General features: G+C 42.3%; 1 protein-coding gene across 3 annotated transcripts in view; it reads right to left on the reverse strand.

Moving 5' to 3' along the window:
• Positions 1-20,771, reverse strand: part of STIM1 (stromal interaction molecule 1) — a 195,296-nt gene that overhangs the window by 85,906 nt on the left and 88,619 nt on the right. For all 3 annotated transcript variants that reach the window (XM_055320499.1, XM_055320496.1, XM_055320497.1), the window contains exon 2: positions 2,305-2,435. In XM_055320499.1, coding sequence (XP_055176474.1) covers positions 2,305-2,435 — 131 coding nt within the window. The remainder of the gene's footprint in view (positions 1-2,304; positions 2,436-20,771) is intronic.

Genomic DNA, 20,771 nt, shown 5'->3' on the forward strand with positions numbered 1-20,771 from the left:
ATTATAGGGAGAACAGCTGAAGCCAAGGCAAGGCAGAAACTATGCTGAAAAAGAACAGCTCCCCACTGGCACAGAGAGGAGCAGGGTGACAGCTTTTGTGTTATTTTAGAACAGTTTGTGCTGATGAGCTTTTTTGTTGTGGTAACATTCCTCTAAAAAGAACATTTTCTTCCTCCCCTCATTGACAAAGCAATCAGCAAAAGTGAAAAAAGAAGGAGGAGCAGATGACAAAGATATCCAGGAATGTGTGGATCTTGGATCATATCACCTTCTTCACTGGTGTGCCATCCATCCCCAGTGCCATGGCCAGGCCTCTAGAGAGAGATTAGGAAACCTCCACACCTCATGTGCCTCCAGGAACCTGGTTCTCTTATCAGCACAGACAAATAAAATTGGGGTCCGTTGAGGGCCAGTACCACTTCTAGATGCAACCAAAAGTTCAGATACCTTCATTGTGGTGGTTGCCCTCACTCAGGGATCTACAATTGCCAGGTTCAGCAAGCAGACGTCTCTCAGTTGGGTTGCCTGGGTCCCCACTCCTTTCCAGGTTTTTGTCCTGCAGTCTTCCACCACAGCCAGTCTATCCAACCAAACCCCTCACCACATTTTTACTACCTCCACATCTGTGCTCATGCTCGCTCCCTACTTACCACTCAGGCTGGCCCACTCCTTCCACTCTACTCAAATGTCTACTTTTGCTCCAGGAAATCTATTTTTCTCCTCTTATAAATTCCTTAGACATTATCTAATTTAACCTGATACCTGGATCCCTTCTGCTAACCAATCAGTGGAGTGCTATATTCTAGTGACGGGGAGTTCACTACTTATCTACCCAGGAAACCTCTTTTTTGACCAGATGGTGCTGTTAGATGATTCTTTATTCTAAAATAATATGTCCATATTTCACTCTTGCCACATTGCTCCTGGTTCTGCCCTTAGAGTAAGAGAAACAATACACCAGTACCTAATAGCATGAGCTTTGAAACCAGATCTGCGCACACATCCAGTGTGTCCTTGAACAAGCCTTTCCAAGGCTCCAGTCCTTGATAATAATACCAACTTCAAAAGGCTGTTAAGAAAGGCTGCAAAAGAGCTATGCCTGGCACAGAATAAGAATTCAATAAATGCTAGCTAGTGCTGTGGTCTTCATCACCTGCACTGTCATTATTTAATACAGATTCCTCCACTCCTAATGTATTTGAAGACAGAAATTTTATTACCCAAATCTTTTATTTTCCAGGCTAATCTTTTCTTCACTAGACTGTAAGTGAGGACAGGATATGTAAATGATATGAGACATGTGTGCCATCTTTACTGCCACATCCCTATGTCTACAATAGTGCCTGGCACATACATATTAGACACCTATAAATACTGAATTCTAGTGAACATCTGTCTCCATTTCATAGTTTCCATACCCTTCATCATTCGTGTCACTCCTTCTATATAGGCTCTCACTGTTCCAGACACTTCTGACAATGTGAGATCCAAAACTGAACTCAAAACTTAATAGGTGGGCTGGCAAGAAGGACGAAGAAACTGGGCTTACCCCTCCCTCATGACATACACCATATCACTATTAAAGATTTGACAAAACTTGGCAACTTCATCAAACTGCTGGCACATGGTGAGCTTTAAATCAACTGAAACCTTTCAATCTTTTCACACACGATGACTTTGTACTCTGGGTTCTGTGGAATTGGAACGGTAGTAGTGCCAAAAGGTGAAACAATAACAGAGCAGAGTTTTTTCCATCTAGAGATTCCTCTCGCTCCTACTATCTGGACCACTCAATCGGCTCCCAGCAACTGTGGCCTGGAATTCAGAATGATCTTTCTAGGAACATGTGTTTCTTCCTCCCCAAAGAGTATAAACTCCCAGAGGGCAAGAAAATGATCATCTTGACTTCTCTCCTACATGCCAACAAGGAGCTGAGCACATAGTAAGTACAGACCGATGCCCTCCATCTGCAGCAGGATTGCAATAAGGATTTGGGGCAACAGGAGAGACCAACCTTGGGGCTCCCTCTCCCTCTCAAAGAACACAGCTCAGTCAGCATTGTGCTTCTAGCCAGTAGGCAGATGGGAGCCAGTCCAGGCATAGACACAGACATCAGGTCTGCACTCGGACAGGCTGGGTCCTACAGGGCTGTTCTGCTGAGAATCACCTCCCTTGATAGGGAAAAACTCCTAGAGAACAGGCCAACATCAAGAACATCTCTCCACGGGCAAGAGTATCTAGACAGCTTTCAGGGACTGTCCACACAGGAAGAGAAGAGAGCCACAGCAGGGTGAGAGAGCTCACCTCATCACTTTCTTCCACATCCACATCACCATTGGCATCATCATCCATCAGCTTGTGAATACTGCGGACTGCATCAAAGCTGAGCTTCTCATCCTCACTGTGGCACAGGGGCTTGTCAATCCGGCAAAACTCTGTATAGGAAAAGCAAGAGACATTACTGTGGGCCACCACCGGCCCCTACCACCCACCTGTCTCAGTGTCCTTAGCTTTCAGCAACTAAATCCTCATGTCATCACGTAATTGGCGATTTGTATAGGGAGAAACATGTTTCATCCAGTCTTCACCTCTCTCCCCAGGGATGTGCTGAACTCCCCTGTTTAGGGACAATGCTTTATTATCCTAATAGTTTCCTGGCAGGGACATCAAGCAGAAGACTAGGAACAGACTGGGATCTAGACAAAGAATGTGATTAGGTAACTCACAAGAATAAAAATGTAAATGAGAGAAAATACAAACAGCCAACGGACACAGGGAAGAAAGAAAGTTTAGCCTTACTAGTAAGCGAAGAAATACATATTCAAATGAAATATCATTTTTAGTCAGTCAACAAACAAACGTACATAAATACAGTCTTTCTAGAAATAGGAACACAGCCCACTCATTGCAATGCCAAGATAATATGCAGTTTTCCTTTTCATTCACTTTGTCATCACTGGTAATAGCACAGTGCTAAGTGCAGAAATCCTTCACATATTGTGCCTGCCCACGGACAGTTATAGTCAGCAGTATCTACAGACACCTGTGGTCCTGAGCACATCAGGTGCAACAGCTTGGAAGGTATGCAGGGCAGCTTCCTCCACCACCAACACAGTCATTTAGCACTATATGCAGCACAAGAGCGAGGCCACCTAATCCTCCCTTAGAACCCTGGCAAACACTAGGCACACAGCAGAAAGAGCCCGGCACCTCATCTTAGCTCTACCACGTGACTATAGGGAGGTCACTTCCCTTCTCCAGGCCTTGAGCTCACTATCTGAAAGAGACATTGTTAAGTAAAGTTCTTAGTACGTCTCCCAATTCTTAGATTTTAAAATTGCTCTTTCCCTTTGCCCCTGATCTTGATAACTTCCCTCCAGCAAAAACACCTCAGATCACTCCCAAGGAAGAAGCTGTCACAGAAGAGAAAGCAAGGACAGGGTAAAAAGACTGCCTCTGTGAAGCCTCCTAGAAGGCACTGTTCGAAGACCTAAAACACTCCAATCTTTTTAATCATTAACCTGTCTGCTAGTCAGACAGTGACAGGACAGGACAAGTTACCTCTCCATCCCTTGCTAGTTGCTCAAATCCTTTTCAAAAAGAGGGAGGAATATAAATGTTGAGTGTGTAAAATGTCCCAGATGTAACTCACAGATGTTAACTGATGGGCTCAAAGTCAAAGAAAGCTGAAGAGCCACAGCAAGAGCCCAGGTCTACTGACTCCCAGGCCAGCACCTCATCTCACTGCCTTTATGCCAAGGTGACCAAATCGCTTTAAGTTGGTTTCATCTCCTGGAAGTCACAGATGGTAAGAAGCACACTGAAGAAATCGCTTTATAGAAGACAAAAAGTAAGGTAAATAGTATACCTGCCAAAGAAGTATCTCCCTATAACCATACATTCTTCTATATGTATCCTGCCAAGTTGGGGTGGAGAGTAGAGGGTGGGGGGAAGCAGTGGTGGTTAGTGAGGGAAAGACTAGAATGTAGCCAAAGATTAAGGCATTGTTTCTCAACTTCCTCACCCAGAGCTCTGGCCATGATTGTTTCATTCATGGACTCCTATCCATGAACTATCAAAAAAAAAAAATGCAGTCAGTAATGACTGGTTCATAGATGGAGGCACACAGCACTGGGATTAGCATAACCAACATCATACTTTTCCTTCCCTTACTCCTGTTTTTATGTTAATCAAAGGCACATATAATGGCCTATTGGAATAAGAAAAAAATTTTAACTGTCTATCGGAGATTTTTGATCAGTACATGATGTGTCCATTTAAACAACATTTCCTGGGAGATGCCTGGGTGGCTCAGTGGTTGGGTGTCTGCCTTCGGCTCAGGGCATGATCCCGCAGTCCCAGGATTGAGCCCCATATCAGGCTCCTTGCATGGAGCCTGTTTCTCCTGTCTCTGCCTCTGTCATTCTTGAATAAATAAATAAAATCTTAAAAAAAAAAAAAAACATTTATTGAGTGTTCTTTATATGTCAAGCTCTATAATCAGCATTGGACATAAAGAGATGAGTCAGATCTCATCCCTGCTGTCAAGGAGTTTAGTTATAAATGTGGGGAGAGAGGTGATTAAAACACTGTGTGCTAAGTACCATGATAGGATTACCCTAAGGGTCAGTGAACTTTTTCTGTGAAAGGCCAGACAGTAAACAATTTAGGATTTATAAGCCATATATCCCCTGTTACAACTACTTAACTCTATCATAGAGCACAAAAGCAGCCAAAGACAAAACTTAAGTGTGAACAAGCCTAGCTGTGTTCCAACAAACCTTTATTCACAAAAACAGGTGGTGAGCTGAACTTAATCCCTGGGCCATAATGACCCCTGTTTCAGAAAACCATAGGTAGCACACCTGAACTACATTAGGTTGACAGATTTTTGACCCAAAGCAAAGAAATCCAATCTTTTCATTAGCCTGTATTCACACACAGGTTTATCATAAGTAAAGCACAGCTTCTTTCTTTTTTTTAAGTTTTATTTATTTAAGTAATCTCTATACCCACAAGGGGCTCCAGTTCACAACTCCAAGATCAAGAATCTAATGCTCTTCCAACTGAGGCCAGCCAGGTGCCCCAAAGCACAACTTCTAATAGGCATTTTTTAAATGCTCATATAGTGTATTGAACTCTAGGGATGAGGGGTCTCCAGGCTGGGCACCACTGGCCTAAGGTCAGCTAGTCTCTTTCCCGAAAGCCTATAGCAGGTTCAAGAAGTTTGGCCTTCAAACACTAGGCTCTGGTCTGTAACCTGATCAGACACACAGGTGACCTTTGCTGCTGGCACCATCTGACATAGAGAAGGATTAAAGGGATTGAGTATAAAGGAGTATAAAATCTTGATGTCCCATAAGGTCATAGAATCCTGTCCCAAAAAACCACGTTAGCCAAAATTCACAAATGACTCCTTCTACCAAGCATTTCCTACGCTCTCTCTCTCTCCTTCCTGAGAACTTTCTAACTTCTCTTAGACATTCCAATCTGGCAAGGTTTCTCAGACCCATCTGGAAGTACCTTAGAAGATCCAACCATTTATCAACACAGAGCCCTAGACTTGGGAGTCAGAACGCATGTGTCAAAATCCCAGCTCCATCAATTACTACTATATGATATTGGACAAGTTGTTTAACTTCTCTGAACTTCCAATATCTCATTTGCAAAATGAGGAAAATTATATCTGCTTACAGGGGTTTTGCAAAAATTAAGACCACATTTGTTCAAACACCTAGCATAGGGCATGCATAAAGGTGACAACCAATACATTTGTAGTTTCCTTCTTTCTTCCTAGAGCAGCAAATGAACAGTTCTCATCCTCTGTTAACCAGCCACTCTCCCCATCAGACTATGAAGAATCAAATATAGGATTAACATCCCAATCAAATCAATCAGTAGATGTTCTAGATGAGCTGCCAAGTGATTATGACAAGAGCCTATATTCCCACAACATTTATGTGTCTATCACTGATAACATTTATCACACTGTGTTGCAGTTCTCTGCCTTTCATCAGACTATGATTTCCAGAAGGGTTTGGGACCATGTTCCCAGCACCAAGCAAAAGCCAGGTTCTTGATAGACAATTAATAATTTTTTTTGAATGAATAATTAAATACCAACTAACAACTATGTGTAGGATTTCTCTAGGCAAAAAAAGAATTCTAAGGAAAAAGAATAGTACAGGACCACATTTTTAAATTGTTTGGTCTCAGGGCCCCGTTATACACTTAAAAATTGAAAATCCTAAACTGATATTTACCATATTAGAATTCTAATAGCAATTAATTCATTTTAGACCAATAAATCTCCTATACACTAATATAACTAAGATTTTTTTAATGAATAATAATTGTTTTCTGAGAAGGCTTGTTTCACATTTTTGAAAATCTGTTTAACATCTGGCTTAATGCAAGATGGCTGTAGTCTTATATATCTATTTCCACATTCAATGTATTGTTTTGATCCAAGATCAAAACAGATATGGAGTTGGAAAATACAGGAGTATTTTTTTTAAAAGATTTTATTTATTTATTCATGAGAGACACAGAGAGGGAGAGGCAGAGACAGGCAGAGGGAGAAGCAGGTTCCATGCAGGGAGCCTGATGTGGGACTCAATCCCGGGGCTCCAGGATCACGACCCGAGCCAAAGGCAGATGCTCAACCACTGAGCCACCCAGGCATCCCAAGACAGGAGTATTTTAACAACCTTTCAGATAACTGTAAATATTCTTCTCTAATATTACATCAAAACTCAAGAAGTGGTAGGTTTATTAAAGATTAGTTGCAATGTGAAATTTGAAACTATATGGATGAACTTTTTGAACTCTATTACATCAAAATCTATTGGTCTCGGGGCTCCTGAGTGGCTCAGTGGTTGAGCGTCTGCCTTTGGCTCAGGTCATGATCCCAGGGTCCTGATCAAGTCCCGTATCAGGTTCCCTCTGGAGAGCCTGCTTCTCCCTCTGCCTATGTCTCTGCCTATCTCTCCTGTGTCTCTTATGAAAAAATAAATAAAACCTTTAAAAAAAAATCCATTAGTCTGTCTTGCCACTTTTAATAATCCTTTATGCAGATGTGATTTTGTAACATGATGCACTCACTGGTCACACAAAAGCTAGCGATTCAGTGAGTTAGGCAAAGCTTCCGAATTTAACCCATTTCATCTATACAATACCAAAATAATCACAGCTATTAGTATCATCACTAATTTCATCAGAAAACTTGTATTATTTATTTATTTGAGAGAGAATGGAAGAGAGCTCGAGCAGGGGGAGGGGCAGAGGGAGAAAATCTCAAGCAGGCTTTGTGCTAAGTCATCAGGGAGCCTGATGTGGAGCTCGATCTCATGACCCTGAGATCATGAGCTGAGGGGAAACCAAATCAAACACCCAACCTACTGAGTCACCCAGGCACACAGACACCCTTTTTTTAAAGTAGGCTGCATGCCAAGCATGGAGCTCAACACAGGGCTCAAATTCATGACCCTGAGATGAAGACCTGAACTGAGAACAAGAGTTGGGTGCTTAATCAATTGAGCACCGAGGTGCCTCCATCAGAAAATCTTTATATCGGGGAAGCCGACAAGCTCCTAGTGGCAGATACAAGTTCTCCATTCTAAGTTTTAAATAAAAGTGAGAATTCTATCACTGGCAACAATACTACCAGTGGTTTTCCCCTCAGTAGCAGACTCACCTCATTCACTTTCAAGAAAATATCTGCCAAATACTTAGTCTGAATAACTACAGTCAGTTATTCTTTCAAATAAAAATAGTGTTCCCATGGGATCCCTGGTGGCTCAGCGGTTTAGCACCTGCCCTTCGCCCAGGGCATGATCTTGGAGTCATGGGATCGGGTCCCACGTTGGGCTCCCTGAGTGGGGCCTGCTTCTCCCTCTGCCTGTGTCTCTGCCTCTCTCTCTCTCTATGTCTCTCATGAATAAATAAATAAGTCTTTAAAAAAAATAGTGGTCCCTGAAAAAGGAGATAGTTCAACTTGCAACTCGATGGCACACTCTTGCTTGAAATAAACATCAAACTTCTACCTGCAGCAAAAGTGTTTTAGGCACACTTCCTGTTTCATCACATAGAATACTAAAGAGACGGGTATTCGTGGGATGCAATTTAATAGAATTAATACATTTTTAATTCTAAATTAAAAAAAATTTTTTTGTTTTAAACAGAGTGCACTGAGCTGAGATGAGGACTGTAATGCCTACTGGCACAGTTACGTGACCTCGTTTTAACTCCTGTTAACATACTAGCAGTTTTACCTAATCGCTTTTGTGCCCTTACTACAAATATAGAAACAGTGAGGGGAGGGAATAGCAAATAATATCTTAGCGTTATTGTTATTAAAATGTCTTTGACCAGGGCACCTGAGTGGCTCAGTGGTTGAGCATCTGCTTTTGGCTCAGGTCGTGATCCTGAGGTCCTGGGATCAAGTCCCGCATTGGGCTTCTTTCAGGAGCCTACCTCTCCCTCTGCCTATGAATCTGCCCCTCTCTCTGTGTCTCTCATAAATAAATAAATAAAATATTTTTTAAAAAAGAATAGAATAAATAAAATGTCTTTGACCGTTTGGACCCTGAAAAGATCTTGGTGACCCCTCAATGGTCTGCAGACCACATTTTATTAATCACTGGCAGGCAAAACCACAAAGTCTTTCCCTCATGTCCAAGTCTCCTCTCTTTTCTCCAAGCAGAGCTAAGCATTTACTGTTCCATGCTCCAAAGCACTTTATACATAATTCTGTTATATTAATTCTCATGCTCTGAGTTGTTCACATGCCACATCCAGAAAAGGGCAAGGACTAGGTTGACTCACTCTTTTCCCCAGGGCCTAGTATGGCACCATCACTAACATCCATCCTGTCAAGTAGGAAATCAGTGAATGCTGGCTGAATGAATGAATGCATGCATACATATATGGATTCATAATAAACCATAACTCCCCCAAAGACAAGCGAATTCCTTAGTACAAACAACAAATTCCCCCTATCAGTATCTACCATCACCTGATGCGTCTTCTCTTCCAGCCAATTTCTCATCACTAAACAGTAATTCATCCTCCTGAGAGCATGTACCCATAGGCATGCAAAACAGAGCCACTGCAGTCAAGTCTGACATGGATTGTCTGGTGTGAGACACAAGCCCGAAGGGAAAGAAGTGAGAGAAACAGCAGTCAAGGTAGAATGTATAGATAAGGGACAGAGAAAGACATAGCAGATTGTTCTTACCACTTGGCTGGCACCTGAGGGGAATCTGGAAATTGGTAAATTTTGCCATCATCTGTTGTGAATACTTTCTCTGCTTCACCTTCCACCCCCCAGGCAAGACCAGGAAGCTCTGTAATAACTATTGATGGGATCAGAATCTATCCTTACCCTTAGAAAGGATTCAAAAACTATTAAGACTGAGAGCACCAGCCCTGGGAAGACTCAGATTCAACCAAGGACCATGGCATTCCAGAGATAAAACAGCATAAAACCTAGAATGAGACTGGGGCAGGGAATCTGGTTTGGTGAGGTGAGAAGAGAGAAAGTACCCTCTACATAAAAAAATGTAAAGAATGAGAAGGGGAACTGGTTTTGGCAAGAAAGGTCCCCCTCAGAATATGGCACATAGTAGGCCTAGCCACAGAAGAAGTAGTGAGTAAAATCCAGCCTCCTGAGGGGTGCTTTTGCCCCTGTTAGAGCATCATGTCCTCATATCTAAGAAGAGGCCCAGCTCTTTTCAGCAGGGGGCAGGAATTCTGAAGAGCTTTCCTTATGGGCAAAGCTGGCACTGCTTTCAACTACCCAAGCAGTACTGACACAAAAGACTTCTCCATGTCTCCCTCATGGAGAACACATCAAAAAAATAACCCATACAACATTAAGAATGAACCCTAAGAGAAACTATGAATGTTGGATGATTATGATGTACCCATGTAAGCTCATCCTTACATGTAAAATGTAAAAAATGTACCTCTGGTTAAAAAAAAAAAAAATGTACTTCTGGTAAGTAACATTGGTAATGGGGTTGGCTATGCATGTGTGGAGGCAGAGAATACGTGGGAGATTTCTGTACCTCCCTTTGAATTTTGGTGTAAACCTGTAACTGCTCTAAAAAGAAAAAATCATAGCCCACGATGTGTGTGGTGAGTAAAAGATTTTACAATTCTTACTAGCATACTTTACAAAAATATTATATATGTTTATTATAATGCAAGATACCTCTATCTTCACTCTAACCTGTGATCTGAATACTCCAGTAACAATCTTGGGGGGTTTTGTTCTTGTTTTTGCTTTTTCAGTAACAATTTTTTTTAATTCAAATGAAACATAATTAAAGAAAGTCCTCAGTGAAAAATAAAAATTTTGCAGCCTTGACTATGTATAGAGCTTCAATATGCAACATAATGAGATGTATCTCTGAGTTCTACCAGCATTCCTGTCTTTGACGCTCTTTTGGCCTTACTTCCTACAACCATGGTTATTTGAGGATATGTGAGGGCAGAGATCATATTTTTTCATGTTTTCTTTTTTTTTTTTTTAATTTTTATTTATTTATGATAGTCACACAGAATGAGAGAGAGAGGCAGAGACACAGGCAGAGGGAGAAGCAGGCTCCATGCACCGGGAGCCCGACGTGGGATTCGATCCCGGGTCTCCAGGATCGTGCCCTGGGCCAAAGGCAGGCGCCAAACCGCTGCGCCACCGAGGGATCCCATTTTTTCATGTTTTCATAGCACCTACTACCATCTCATCCAGGATACACCTATTTGTTGATTTGTTTATTGCCCATCCCCCTCCACTGGAGGTAAGGCTCACGAGAGCAAGAACTTTTTGTTCCCTATAGTATCCCCAGGGACTCAGTCAGTGACTGACACACAGTATGTATTCAATATAGATCTGTTAAATTAATGAACAAATCTTTGTTTTCCTGAATGTGCGAAAAGCAAGTTTCTCCTCCTTTTAAATGTTGAAGGTTTAAAGAATCTGCCTTCAGTCCAAGGCTCTCTTCTTCTCATACTACTCTCTCTCCTAAAGGAATCTGACCTCTCCTCACAGCCTTGATTACCATTTAAAGAAATTACTGGTTATTGCCAAGTTCCCCCAAAAAGCAAAATGATGTTTCTGCTTCAAGTTTCACTTGTGATCCTCAGAAACCCACAGAAGCCAACTACCTACTAAGTATTTCCACAAGGATGTCTGACAGGAACATGAATGCATAATATCTAAATCTAAACTCATTAGTTCCCCCCCAAACTTCCTACTTCTCCAATTGCTTGTGTCAAAAACCTTGACAGCTCACTCTCCCTCACTCCCCACTTCTAAACTAGCACCAGTCTTGGGGCACCCCAGGTGGCTCAGCAGTTTAGCGCCACCTTCAGTCCAGGGTGTGGTCCTGGAGACCCTGGATTGAGTCCCACGTCAGCCTGCTTCTCCCTCTGCCTGTGTCTCTGCCTCTCTCTCTCTCTCTCTCTCTCTCTCTCTCTCTCTGTGTGTGTGTGTGTGTGTGTCTCTCATGAATAAAATCTTCAAAAAATAAAAAATAAAATAAACTAACACCAGTCCTAGTTCAAGACTCCTCAGCTATTCCAAATCTTCTCCTCACAGGGGAGATATTCTGAATACTTAACAAGCAATCCGCAGGAATGCTAACCATAGGCAGCACTAGTACATACCAGCTGATTATCTGTCCAAGTCATCTCCCTACTTAAAACCCTTCAAAAGCTTTTCATTACTCTTAAGACGAAGTTCAAATTTCTTAAAGTGGCCGGCAAGGTCCAGAATGATTTGTCACCTGCCACCTTTCTGGTCTCATGTCCAACAACTCCCTTAGTTTTGTGCAATCATTCTTTGATGTCCCAAGTTTTTTCTGTCCTTTCCATATACAGCATGTTGGTTCTCAACTTGGGCTGCATATTAGACCCACTTAGAGAGCACCTATGTTGCTGATGCTCAAGCCCCATCCCAAACCAATCTCTATGGATGGGACCTAGGCATGGGTTTGGTTTATGGGGGTTTTGTTTTCTTGTTTTGCTTTGAGACATAAACATACAGCAAAGTGTATAAATAAACATATAGACCAACTATCTTTTACATATGTGTATATCTAAGTAAGTACCACCAAAATCAAGAAATAAAACATACCCAACACTCTAGGAAGACTTCCTCTCTCATCACTTTCTAATCAATACTACCATGACCACTATCTCACTCACCCCACAGTAGTAACTGCTCTTCTGACTTGCATCACCATTGATGAGTTCTGCCTTTTCTTGACATTTATAAAAACAGATAAAGTGCTATGAACATTCGTGTACTAATCTTCGTGTGGACATATGTTCTCATTTTTCTTGAATGAAAATGAGTTTTTCATCCTGAGTTCCAGTAGGAGTGGAACTTCTAGATTATATGACAGGGGTATGTATAACTTTTTAAGTGCCAAGCTGTTTTCCAAAGTAGTTGTACCATTTTATACTCTAACCAGTAAGCACCAGTATGAAGCACCAGGCCAGCTGTTTCATATACTCTCTTATACCTGGTGATGCTAATGTGCAACCCAGAGTTGAGAATAACCTAGAATTCCTATTTACCCAAAGGATGCAAAAATACAGATTTGAAGGGGTACACGCACCCCAATGTTTATAGCAGCATTATAAATAATAGCCAAACTATGGAAAAAGCCCAAATGTCCACCAATTGGTGAGTGGATAAAGAAGATGTGGTATACGATGAAAGAGCAGAAGGCAAGCTGACACCCTGTAGGGTGGGATATGTGCTGCGTGTGCAACGGCGGGATATGTGTGACATTCCTCAGACACTCCTGGTTGCCCTAAAACCAAGAGAAGGGAAAACAAATGGTTAACTGACATAGATCACACTCCTGCAGGAAGAGAGTCTCCAACAGTATGCAAACGTCTTAGTGATTTACAAGGAAAAAGCATTCTCATCAATAGCCTACATTTCAGAAGTCCATACTCAATTTCCTGGAGCCCTAACATCACTCTCCCCTCCACAGTGATGAGGGAAACAAAGGTAGAAGGGGATGTAAAAACATAAAACGTCCTTATAAACTGCAGCCCACTGACAAATACTTGAGGCAGGCAGAGTACGACATTCCTCCAGGAAACTCCCAACTACCTTAATGTTAATGCCTTATTAGAAGGAAAAACTATCTTAACTTGACAATAGCCAGGCCTCTAGCATCTTGAGAGTCTTCTTTAGCATATGAAAGTGCTTTTGGACACTTCCTTACATCTTTATCTCCCCCTCTCCCAAGTATATATTCAGTCGCCCCTCACAACCCCAGTACAGCAGCTCTTTCTGCCCACAGGGCCTATCCCCATGCTTTAATAAAATCACCTTTTTGTACCAAAGATGTCTCAAGAATTCTTTCTTGGCCATTGGCTCCAGACCTCACATTCCATAATTATATCAGTATATACAGACACAATGGAATATTAGCCATCATAAAGAATGAAATCTTGCCATTCACTATTGGGCTGGCGGGATCAAGGGGGGTGGGGAGGCACCAACACAATGGCAGCAGACCCTCCATCTTGTTACCTTCCCCTCGGAACTTTCCCGCCACCAGCAGACCGCCCAAGGACACGTCATCAGGGGGAGACAGGACCTATACAGGAAACCTGAACTGCCCCTTAGCCAAACCCTATAAAGGACATAAACCAAAAGCAGATGCTTAACTACTGAGCCACCTAGGCATCCCTCCATATTTTTTATTGATAACACTTTTCACAGTTATAATTATTTGTGTAAGAATTTGCTTAATATCTTTCTTCAAACTGTAACCTCCACAGTGGCAGGAACCATAGCTGCCCCCATGGCTGAATCCTAGCTTCATTCAAGCACCTAGCACCTAGCAAAGTACCTAGTACAACAGCTGGGCTCCAATGAATATTCACTGAATGAACAAACAAATACCCAGGAGAACTCAGTTGCATGAAAGAACAAATTCAAATAAAGATGAACATAGTCCTTGACCACAAAAAAAATATGAGAATGAGCTCAATATATGAATCACAAAGATACAAAATAGAATATGGTAAGACACAAGAGACCAGAGCAGCAGGAGATACCATAGTCTGAACAAGTGGCAGAACAGTAGAAGTGGAAGGAAGGGAAGGCATCCCAGCAAAGCAAGCCCAAGAGCAAGGAACACAGCACAGACTGATTTGTAAAAGAACCCAAAGTCAAAGAGTACTTTTTACCAATCTTGCAAAAAAATCTGGCATACAATGAGAATAACAGACATTGAGATATCTATTGTAGATATACTACTAACCCTTACTCTCCAAGACAGCGGCAAGTTCCATTAAGTTCTGCTTGTCTAGAGAGGGCCAACACAGAAGGCCTACCTGGTCTTGTGCCATTCCCCAAGCAGAGTAAAAGAGCACTTCCTGGTTTGCCTTCATTTCTTTAGTGTTCAGCACTGGCCAGAGACCCCTTCCTTATTAAGACTTAGAAACAAAGTAAAAAAGACACTAGAGCCTTTGGCTCAGGTCATGATCCTGGGGTCCTGAGATTGAGTCCCATATCAGGCTCCTCACAGGGAGCCTGCTTCTCCCTCTGCCTATGTCTCTGCCTCTTTCTGTGTGTCCCTTGTGAATAAATAAATAAAATCTTAAAAAAAAAAAAAACACTATAGAAGGAATACTGAGTCCCTAATACACTCTGTAAAGAGGAACAAAAAGAGCACAAGAAGATGCTTCTGTTTAGTCATATGAAACATAATCACCTACTAGATATGATTAATTCTTCAGGCCTCTCTCCACTCAGCCAGCCCATCATGTCCCATTTCTACCTTCTTCTTCTTCTCAGTATTCTTTTCTTCTGGTTTCACAAGAAGCTTCCTTCCCAGAGAAGGTGGCTAATCCCTAAGGTTAGTCCCCTCCAAGCAGGCCAGGAGCTCAGTAGCTCAGGCTTCCAATGCAGGGGGTCTTCTGGCTGTTCTGACTCCTGGTGCCTCCTCCCAAGTCTCCTGCAGGGCTTTGGACTCTCCGTCCATCTGCTTAACTGCCTAACTGCCTGCCCTTTCATTTTTATGACCTTTCTGACTAAATTGCAAGTGCCTGACCATGAGTTTGGTGTTCACCTGCCACCACTACAACGTTCATTTCTGACTTTCAAACACCTCATTGCCAACATTGAACTAGTTAGTCGAACTAACAACCAAAAGCATATGAACGTGAAAAGAAGTTAGATACACTTCTCTGGCCTCCAGGGTCCCCTACATCTCTGCTCCTCAGTTATTAAAATATATATTGAATTACAGAAGTGGTAGCTGCAGGTCTTAAAAGTTTTGACTTTCCCATACTCTGACTGCTCCTAATTAATTTTCTTATCTGAAAAATCAGTAAGGTCCTTTGAAAAACAGTAGTGTTGGTCACTGATTTGTCAGCTATCTATTCTCTTCTTTTCCTGCGAGTCTTATCCTCCCAGCTACCGATGAGTCTGATTTTTCTGGTGTTCCCCCATGTAGAGCAACACAAGATCTGGTCTAGGGACAAGTGAAAGCTGTTTACAGGTTTTGAAGATTTGCTTTCTTGGCTTTGGGGTCTCACATACCACAGGTCTTTACATTCTAAAGGGATCTGAGCCAAGAAGCATGACAACCCCAGAGAAATCAAATCAACACACGCTTATTCAAAAGTTGTCCCAGATTCTCTGACCTGGCACCTGACCCAAACATTCCTGTGTCCTGGCCAGCACTTGTCAGGGGCTGAGATAGCCAAAAAAATAATTACAAGCAACTCAAAGCAGATTTCTGATGCGAAATATTTTCTAAAAGTGTTGGAGTGGGTACCCAAGAAGTTGCCCAGATAAGGACATTGCATACTGCCCAGGAGAGGTGTCCAATCAACCGGTGGACCCTCTAGGATTATACCCTCTGGCTCCCAGAGTGTTGGCTCCCAACACTCAGTCCTGATCACAGCAGCCCCAAGAGCATGGTGATAAATGCCTGGAAGATCTAAATGCAGGGGAGCCAAGCACACCACAGCCTGGGGTAAAAACAACGCGGATTCCAGGTTCCATCGCAGCAGGAGGTCATCCTCAGCCGCCCACCCCCCACCCCCCCCACCCCCCCACCCCCCACCCCCCCCCCCCGCCACCCTGGCCCACTGCTGGCTGTCCTACCAGAGAACACATTCCTGAGCTCTCAAAGAAACCAGAACCAGGGGAGAGCTTCTCAGCATCCTCCTGCCCCACATAAGCCACCACTCAAACAATACAAAAGAGATAACTGGCCTCCTTTCTTTTTTTTTAGAGAAGATAACCAAGAACATCTACTGAAAAACCTTGCAGTCAGGAGGATCATTCCAAAAACTGGGTTTGTGGCCCTTCCTCACCCGATGGTGGGTGTCTCCCCCAAAGCAGGAATGACTATCCAGAACGAAGTGGGCCTGAGCCTCCTGACAGCCCAGTCTCCCTGGCCCTGTTCCCACATGTGAACAAGCCTGCCTGATGTGATTTCTGAGATAAGACCTCTATGGCTGAGCAGGCTCCAACTCACAGAGAACTGAGTTCAGGTCTCTGTGTACTTTGCCTGGGTCACTACAGGTCCTCAGTGATCTTCCTATCTCTGCTCGTTTCTCTCAAACTCATTCTCTACTAAAGTAGTATAATTTTTCTAAAATTCAAATCTGACTTGACAACTCTTCTGAATAAAATCCTTCACAGGTTCACATAAAAAATCTGTAAACAGGGGCACCTGGGTGGCTCAGGCAATTAAGTGTCCAAGTCTTGTTTCTGGCTCAGGTCATGATCTCAAGGTTGTGAGATCAAGCCCGGCATCAGGAATCCATGCTGAGCAGGAAGTCTGCTTGACATTCTCTTTCCCTCTCCCTCCCCCAACCCCTGCTTGCACAGGCTTGCTTGCTTGTTCACTCTCTCTCTCTCAAATAAATAATCTTAAACACACACACAAACACACACCTGTATACAAATTTTCATGGAAGCTCTATACGTAATAGCCCCAAATTGGGATCAGTCCACATGTCTTTCAACAGGTGGCTGGTTATATACATTATACACAATGGAATACCACCCAACAATAAAAATAAATAAATAAAGTCATGATACATACAACCACTTGGATGATTTTCCAGAGAATTATGACTGAACAACAACAACAATAAAAAGCAAAGTCCAAAAGCTTACAAACTCTATGATTGCATTTACACAACATTTTTAAAAGGTCAAAACCTTAGAAACAGAGGACAGAGGGGTTAGAACAGGGAAGGGGGTAGGAGAGAAAGGTGTGGTTATAAAGGGCCAACATGAAAGATACTTATGGTGTTGGAATAGAACTTACACACACACACACACACACACACACACACACGAGTACAAATAAAACTGGGGAAATCTAAACAAAATTGGTGGGTTGTGTTAACATCAGCATTCTGGTTATAATATTACACTACAGTTTCTCAAAATGTTACTGTGGGGAAAACTGCAATCTCCCAATGATCTCAGTGTTATTTTTTAAAACTATGCATAGATCTACAATTATCTCAATAAATATTCTAATTTAATGAGAAATGTCTTTGCAGAGATCCCAAACTCCTACAACAGTGATTCTTGAGGAATTTTTTAGTGAGGAATTCCAAAAGCTCCACATAATAATAGACTTTTAGTATCCACAGATCGAAAAACAACTGAGAAAATAATATGGATTCACAAGACACCCTTCAAGGACCCCCTTCAGAGTTGCAAATCCTCAAGTTGTGAATCACTGGCCTGTATACTGAATATAATGTAGCAAAGGATATAGGCTTTTCAAGAGGTGGTCTCTGCCAGGTTCTCTAGCCTCATCCCATTCCACTCAATCACACACATCTTACACTCCCACTGCACTAAACCACTTTCAGTTCCATAAATATGCAAGACTCACTTGGTGGCTTTGTACATGATGTTCCTTCTGCCTACAATATCCTTGCCCCATTTTATACCTGACTAATTCCGACTCAAGTTTCAAGATTCTACTCAGGCTTTTTCTAATTCCTCTAGGAAGTATTCTCTACCCTAACTCCTTGGTTTAAATCTGGAGCTCCTCTTCTGTGCCCTCATGACCTCTGTGTGTCTCTATCGCAACACAGACCAATGCAACTCTGTATGTCTCCATTTGATTACCTATAAAATAAGAAGAAAACAGTATCTACCTCTTCATAGAGTTTTAGGAATGAAATGAATTAATACAGGGGCACCTGGTAGAGCATCTGCCTTTGGCTCAGGTCATGATCCCAGGGTCCTGGGATCAAGTTCCCCATCAGGCTCCCCATGGGGAGCCTGCTTCTCCCTCTGCCTATGTTTCTGCCTCTCTCTCTCTCATGAATAAATAAACAAAATCTTAAGAAATAAAATAAATGAGTTAATACATATAAAGTACTTCAAATAGAGCATTCGATTACTACCAAGTTGTTTTTATTATAATTGTTTGTCTAACCATTATACCAAAAGATCCAAGCAGGAACAATATTTGCATCCATCTCTGGTCTGGCCTGTATAGTAGGTACGTGGTACATATTTAGGAAAAGAACCTAAGGTTGGTGCAAGGAGTTCGAATCTAAGTCAATGGTAGAACTGGAGTTCTAGAGAATTGAGAAGTACCACTGAGAGGTAAGTAAATACAGTAGGAGCCAGGAATAAGATAGTCACCTCTAAAAGATAAGCACAAGGGCAGCCGTGGCCCAGCGGTTTAGCACCGCCTTAAGCCCCGGGCATGATCCTGGAGACCTGGGATCCAGTCCCACATTGGGCTCCTTGCATGGAGCCTGCTTCTCCCTCTGCCTGTGTCTCTGCCTCTCTCTCTCTCTCTCTCTCTCTCTCTCTCTCTCTGTGCCTCTCATGAGTAAATAAAATAAAATCATAAATAAATAAATAAATAAATAAATAAATAAATAAATAAATAAATAAATAAATAAATAAAAAGATAAGCACAAAATGACTGACCATTACAGACTACTAAGAACCTGAGTGAATGAATATAACTGAGAACTGCTGACATACATATCTTCTAAACTGGCTGAAGCCATACTCAATTATTACACAGAGCTCTTTTGATTTGTCACTATAACCTATTAATCTTGAGCTGAAAAAGCAGCTTCACCTTTTGGAGGCACTATTTCTTCAGCTGTAAATGTGGCATAATAACAATTTCCAAAGTATTTAAGATTATGCAAGCAAACTACCTAGCCTTTTGACAAAAGTAAAACTAGTTTGTTCCGAATAAGTGTTATGGCATCCCCTTGCCTTCAAATTTTCTTTCTCTTAAAAATGCTGAAAGAGGGGCTCCTGGGTGGCTCAGTGGTTGAGCATCTGCCTTCGGCCCAGGTCGTGATCCCGGACTCCCAGGATGGAGTCCTGTGTCAGGCTCCCCCGCAGGGAGCCTGCTTCTCCCTCTGCCTGTGTCTCTGCCTCTCTCTGTGTGTGTCTCTCATGTATAAATAAATAAAATCTTTTAAAAAATGCTGAAAGAAAAAGGATAAGTAAAAAAATAAAAATAAAAATAAAAGGGCAGCCCCGGTGGCACAGCTGTTTAGCACTGCCTGCAGCCCAGGGCGTGATCCTGGAGACCCCGGATCGAGTCCCACTTCAGGCTCTCTGTATGATGCCTGCTTCTCCCTCTGCCTGTGTCACTGCCTCTCTCTCTCTCTGTCTCTATGAATAAATAAATAAAAATAAAATCTTTTAAAAAGAAAGAAAGAGAAAGAAAGAAAGAAAGAAAGAAAGAAAGAAAGAAAGAAAGAAAGAAAGAAAGAAGAAAGAGAAAGAAAAAGGGTAAGTCCCTTGAATAATAATAGCCTAGACGGAGAGAGGGAAGAGATGAATGTGAAATGGACCTATGCAAAGCACCAGAGCTTGACGAAAGCTGGCTGGGTACCTAAAGTTACTCTCCCCCCAACTCTTCATGGTCAGGTCATGGTCTTCATTTCCCTGGTCTTTCAAGGCCCAGGGAAAGTCCTATTCCCACCATCTTCTTTAACCATTGCAGGCCCTATAAGTCTCCTCTCTGAGGTCACAGCACTGAGCCCAGCCTGGTTCAGGCACCACTTCATGAGGTCTCTTCCAACCATAATCAGACTCTGTCCCCAGCTGGCCTGTTAGCTTCTCCTCGGTGGGATCTGGGTGTCCTCCTGCTATCTCCTCAAGAACAGAATTAAGTACATTGTTACTGTCTAAGGTAGAAAGGAGGGGTGAATATGTCAGGAACTATGTTGGGACTTGTATTTACATTGTCTCTTTTACAGCTGTGTAAAGTCAATACTTTTACTGTCCCAAATAGAATATGAGGAAACTGAAGCCCAGATATGCTAAGTGACTTACTCCAGTCATACAAATGGTAAAAGAAAGTTTGGAACTGGGATACTGTCTGTCTCCAGAGTCTCAATAAGAATAAATGCATACTGGTGTTTGCCTGATTACCAACTATACAGCTGATTTATTGGGCAATTTGGTCACACCAGCTCCCCACCTCAACTCTTCTCTGCTCTTCTCTGCTGGGCCTGAGATAACTATTTGATCTCCTTTATTCCTCTTATTTTGTCCCATACAGGAAATGCAAAGGGAGCTACCATGTGGGTCCCTTCCACTGTGGAGTATGTTGAAGAAACAGGCTAAACCAAGGGCCCTATAAGGAGGGAATAAAAGGAAGGCAAATATTAATATTCTCTAATATCAGAGCTAGTTAAACTCCCTGGTTTTAGAGATGAGGACACGGGACTCTGAGAAAGCAGGTAACTTGCATAAGGTCACATAG

This window comes from Nyctereutes procyonoides, unplaced genomic scaffold (genome assembly GCF_905146905.1).
Source record: "Nyctereutes procyonoides isolate TBG_1078 unplaced genomic scaffold, NYPRO_anot_genome, whole genome shotgun sequence".
In the NCBI taxonomy this organism is placed as follows: domain Eukaryota; kingdom Metazoa; phylum Chordata; class Mammalia; order Carnivora; family Canidae; genus Nyctereutes; species Nyctereutes procyonoides.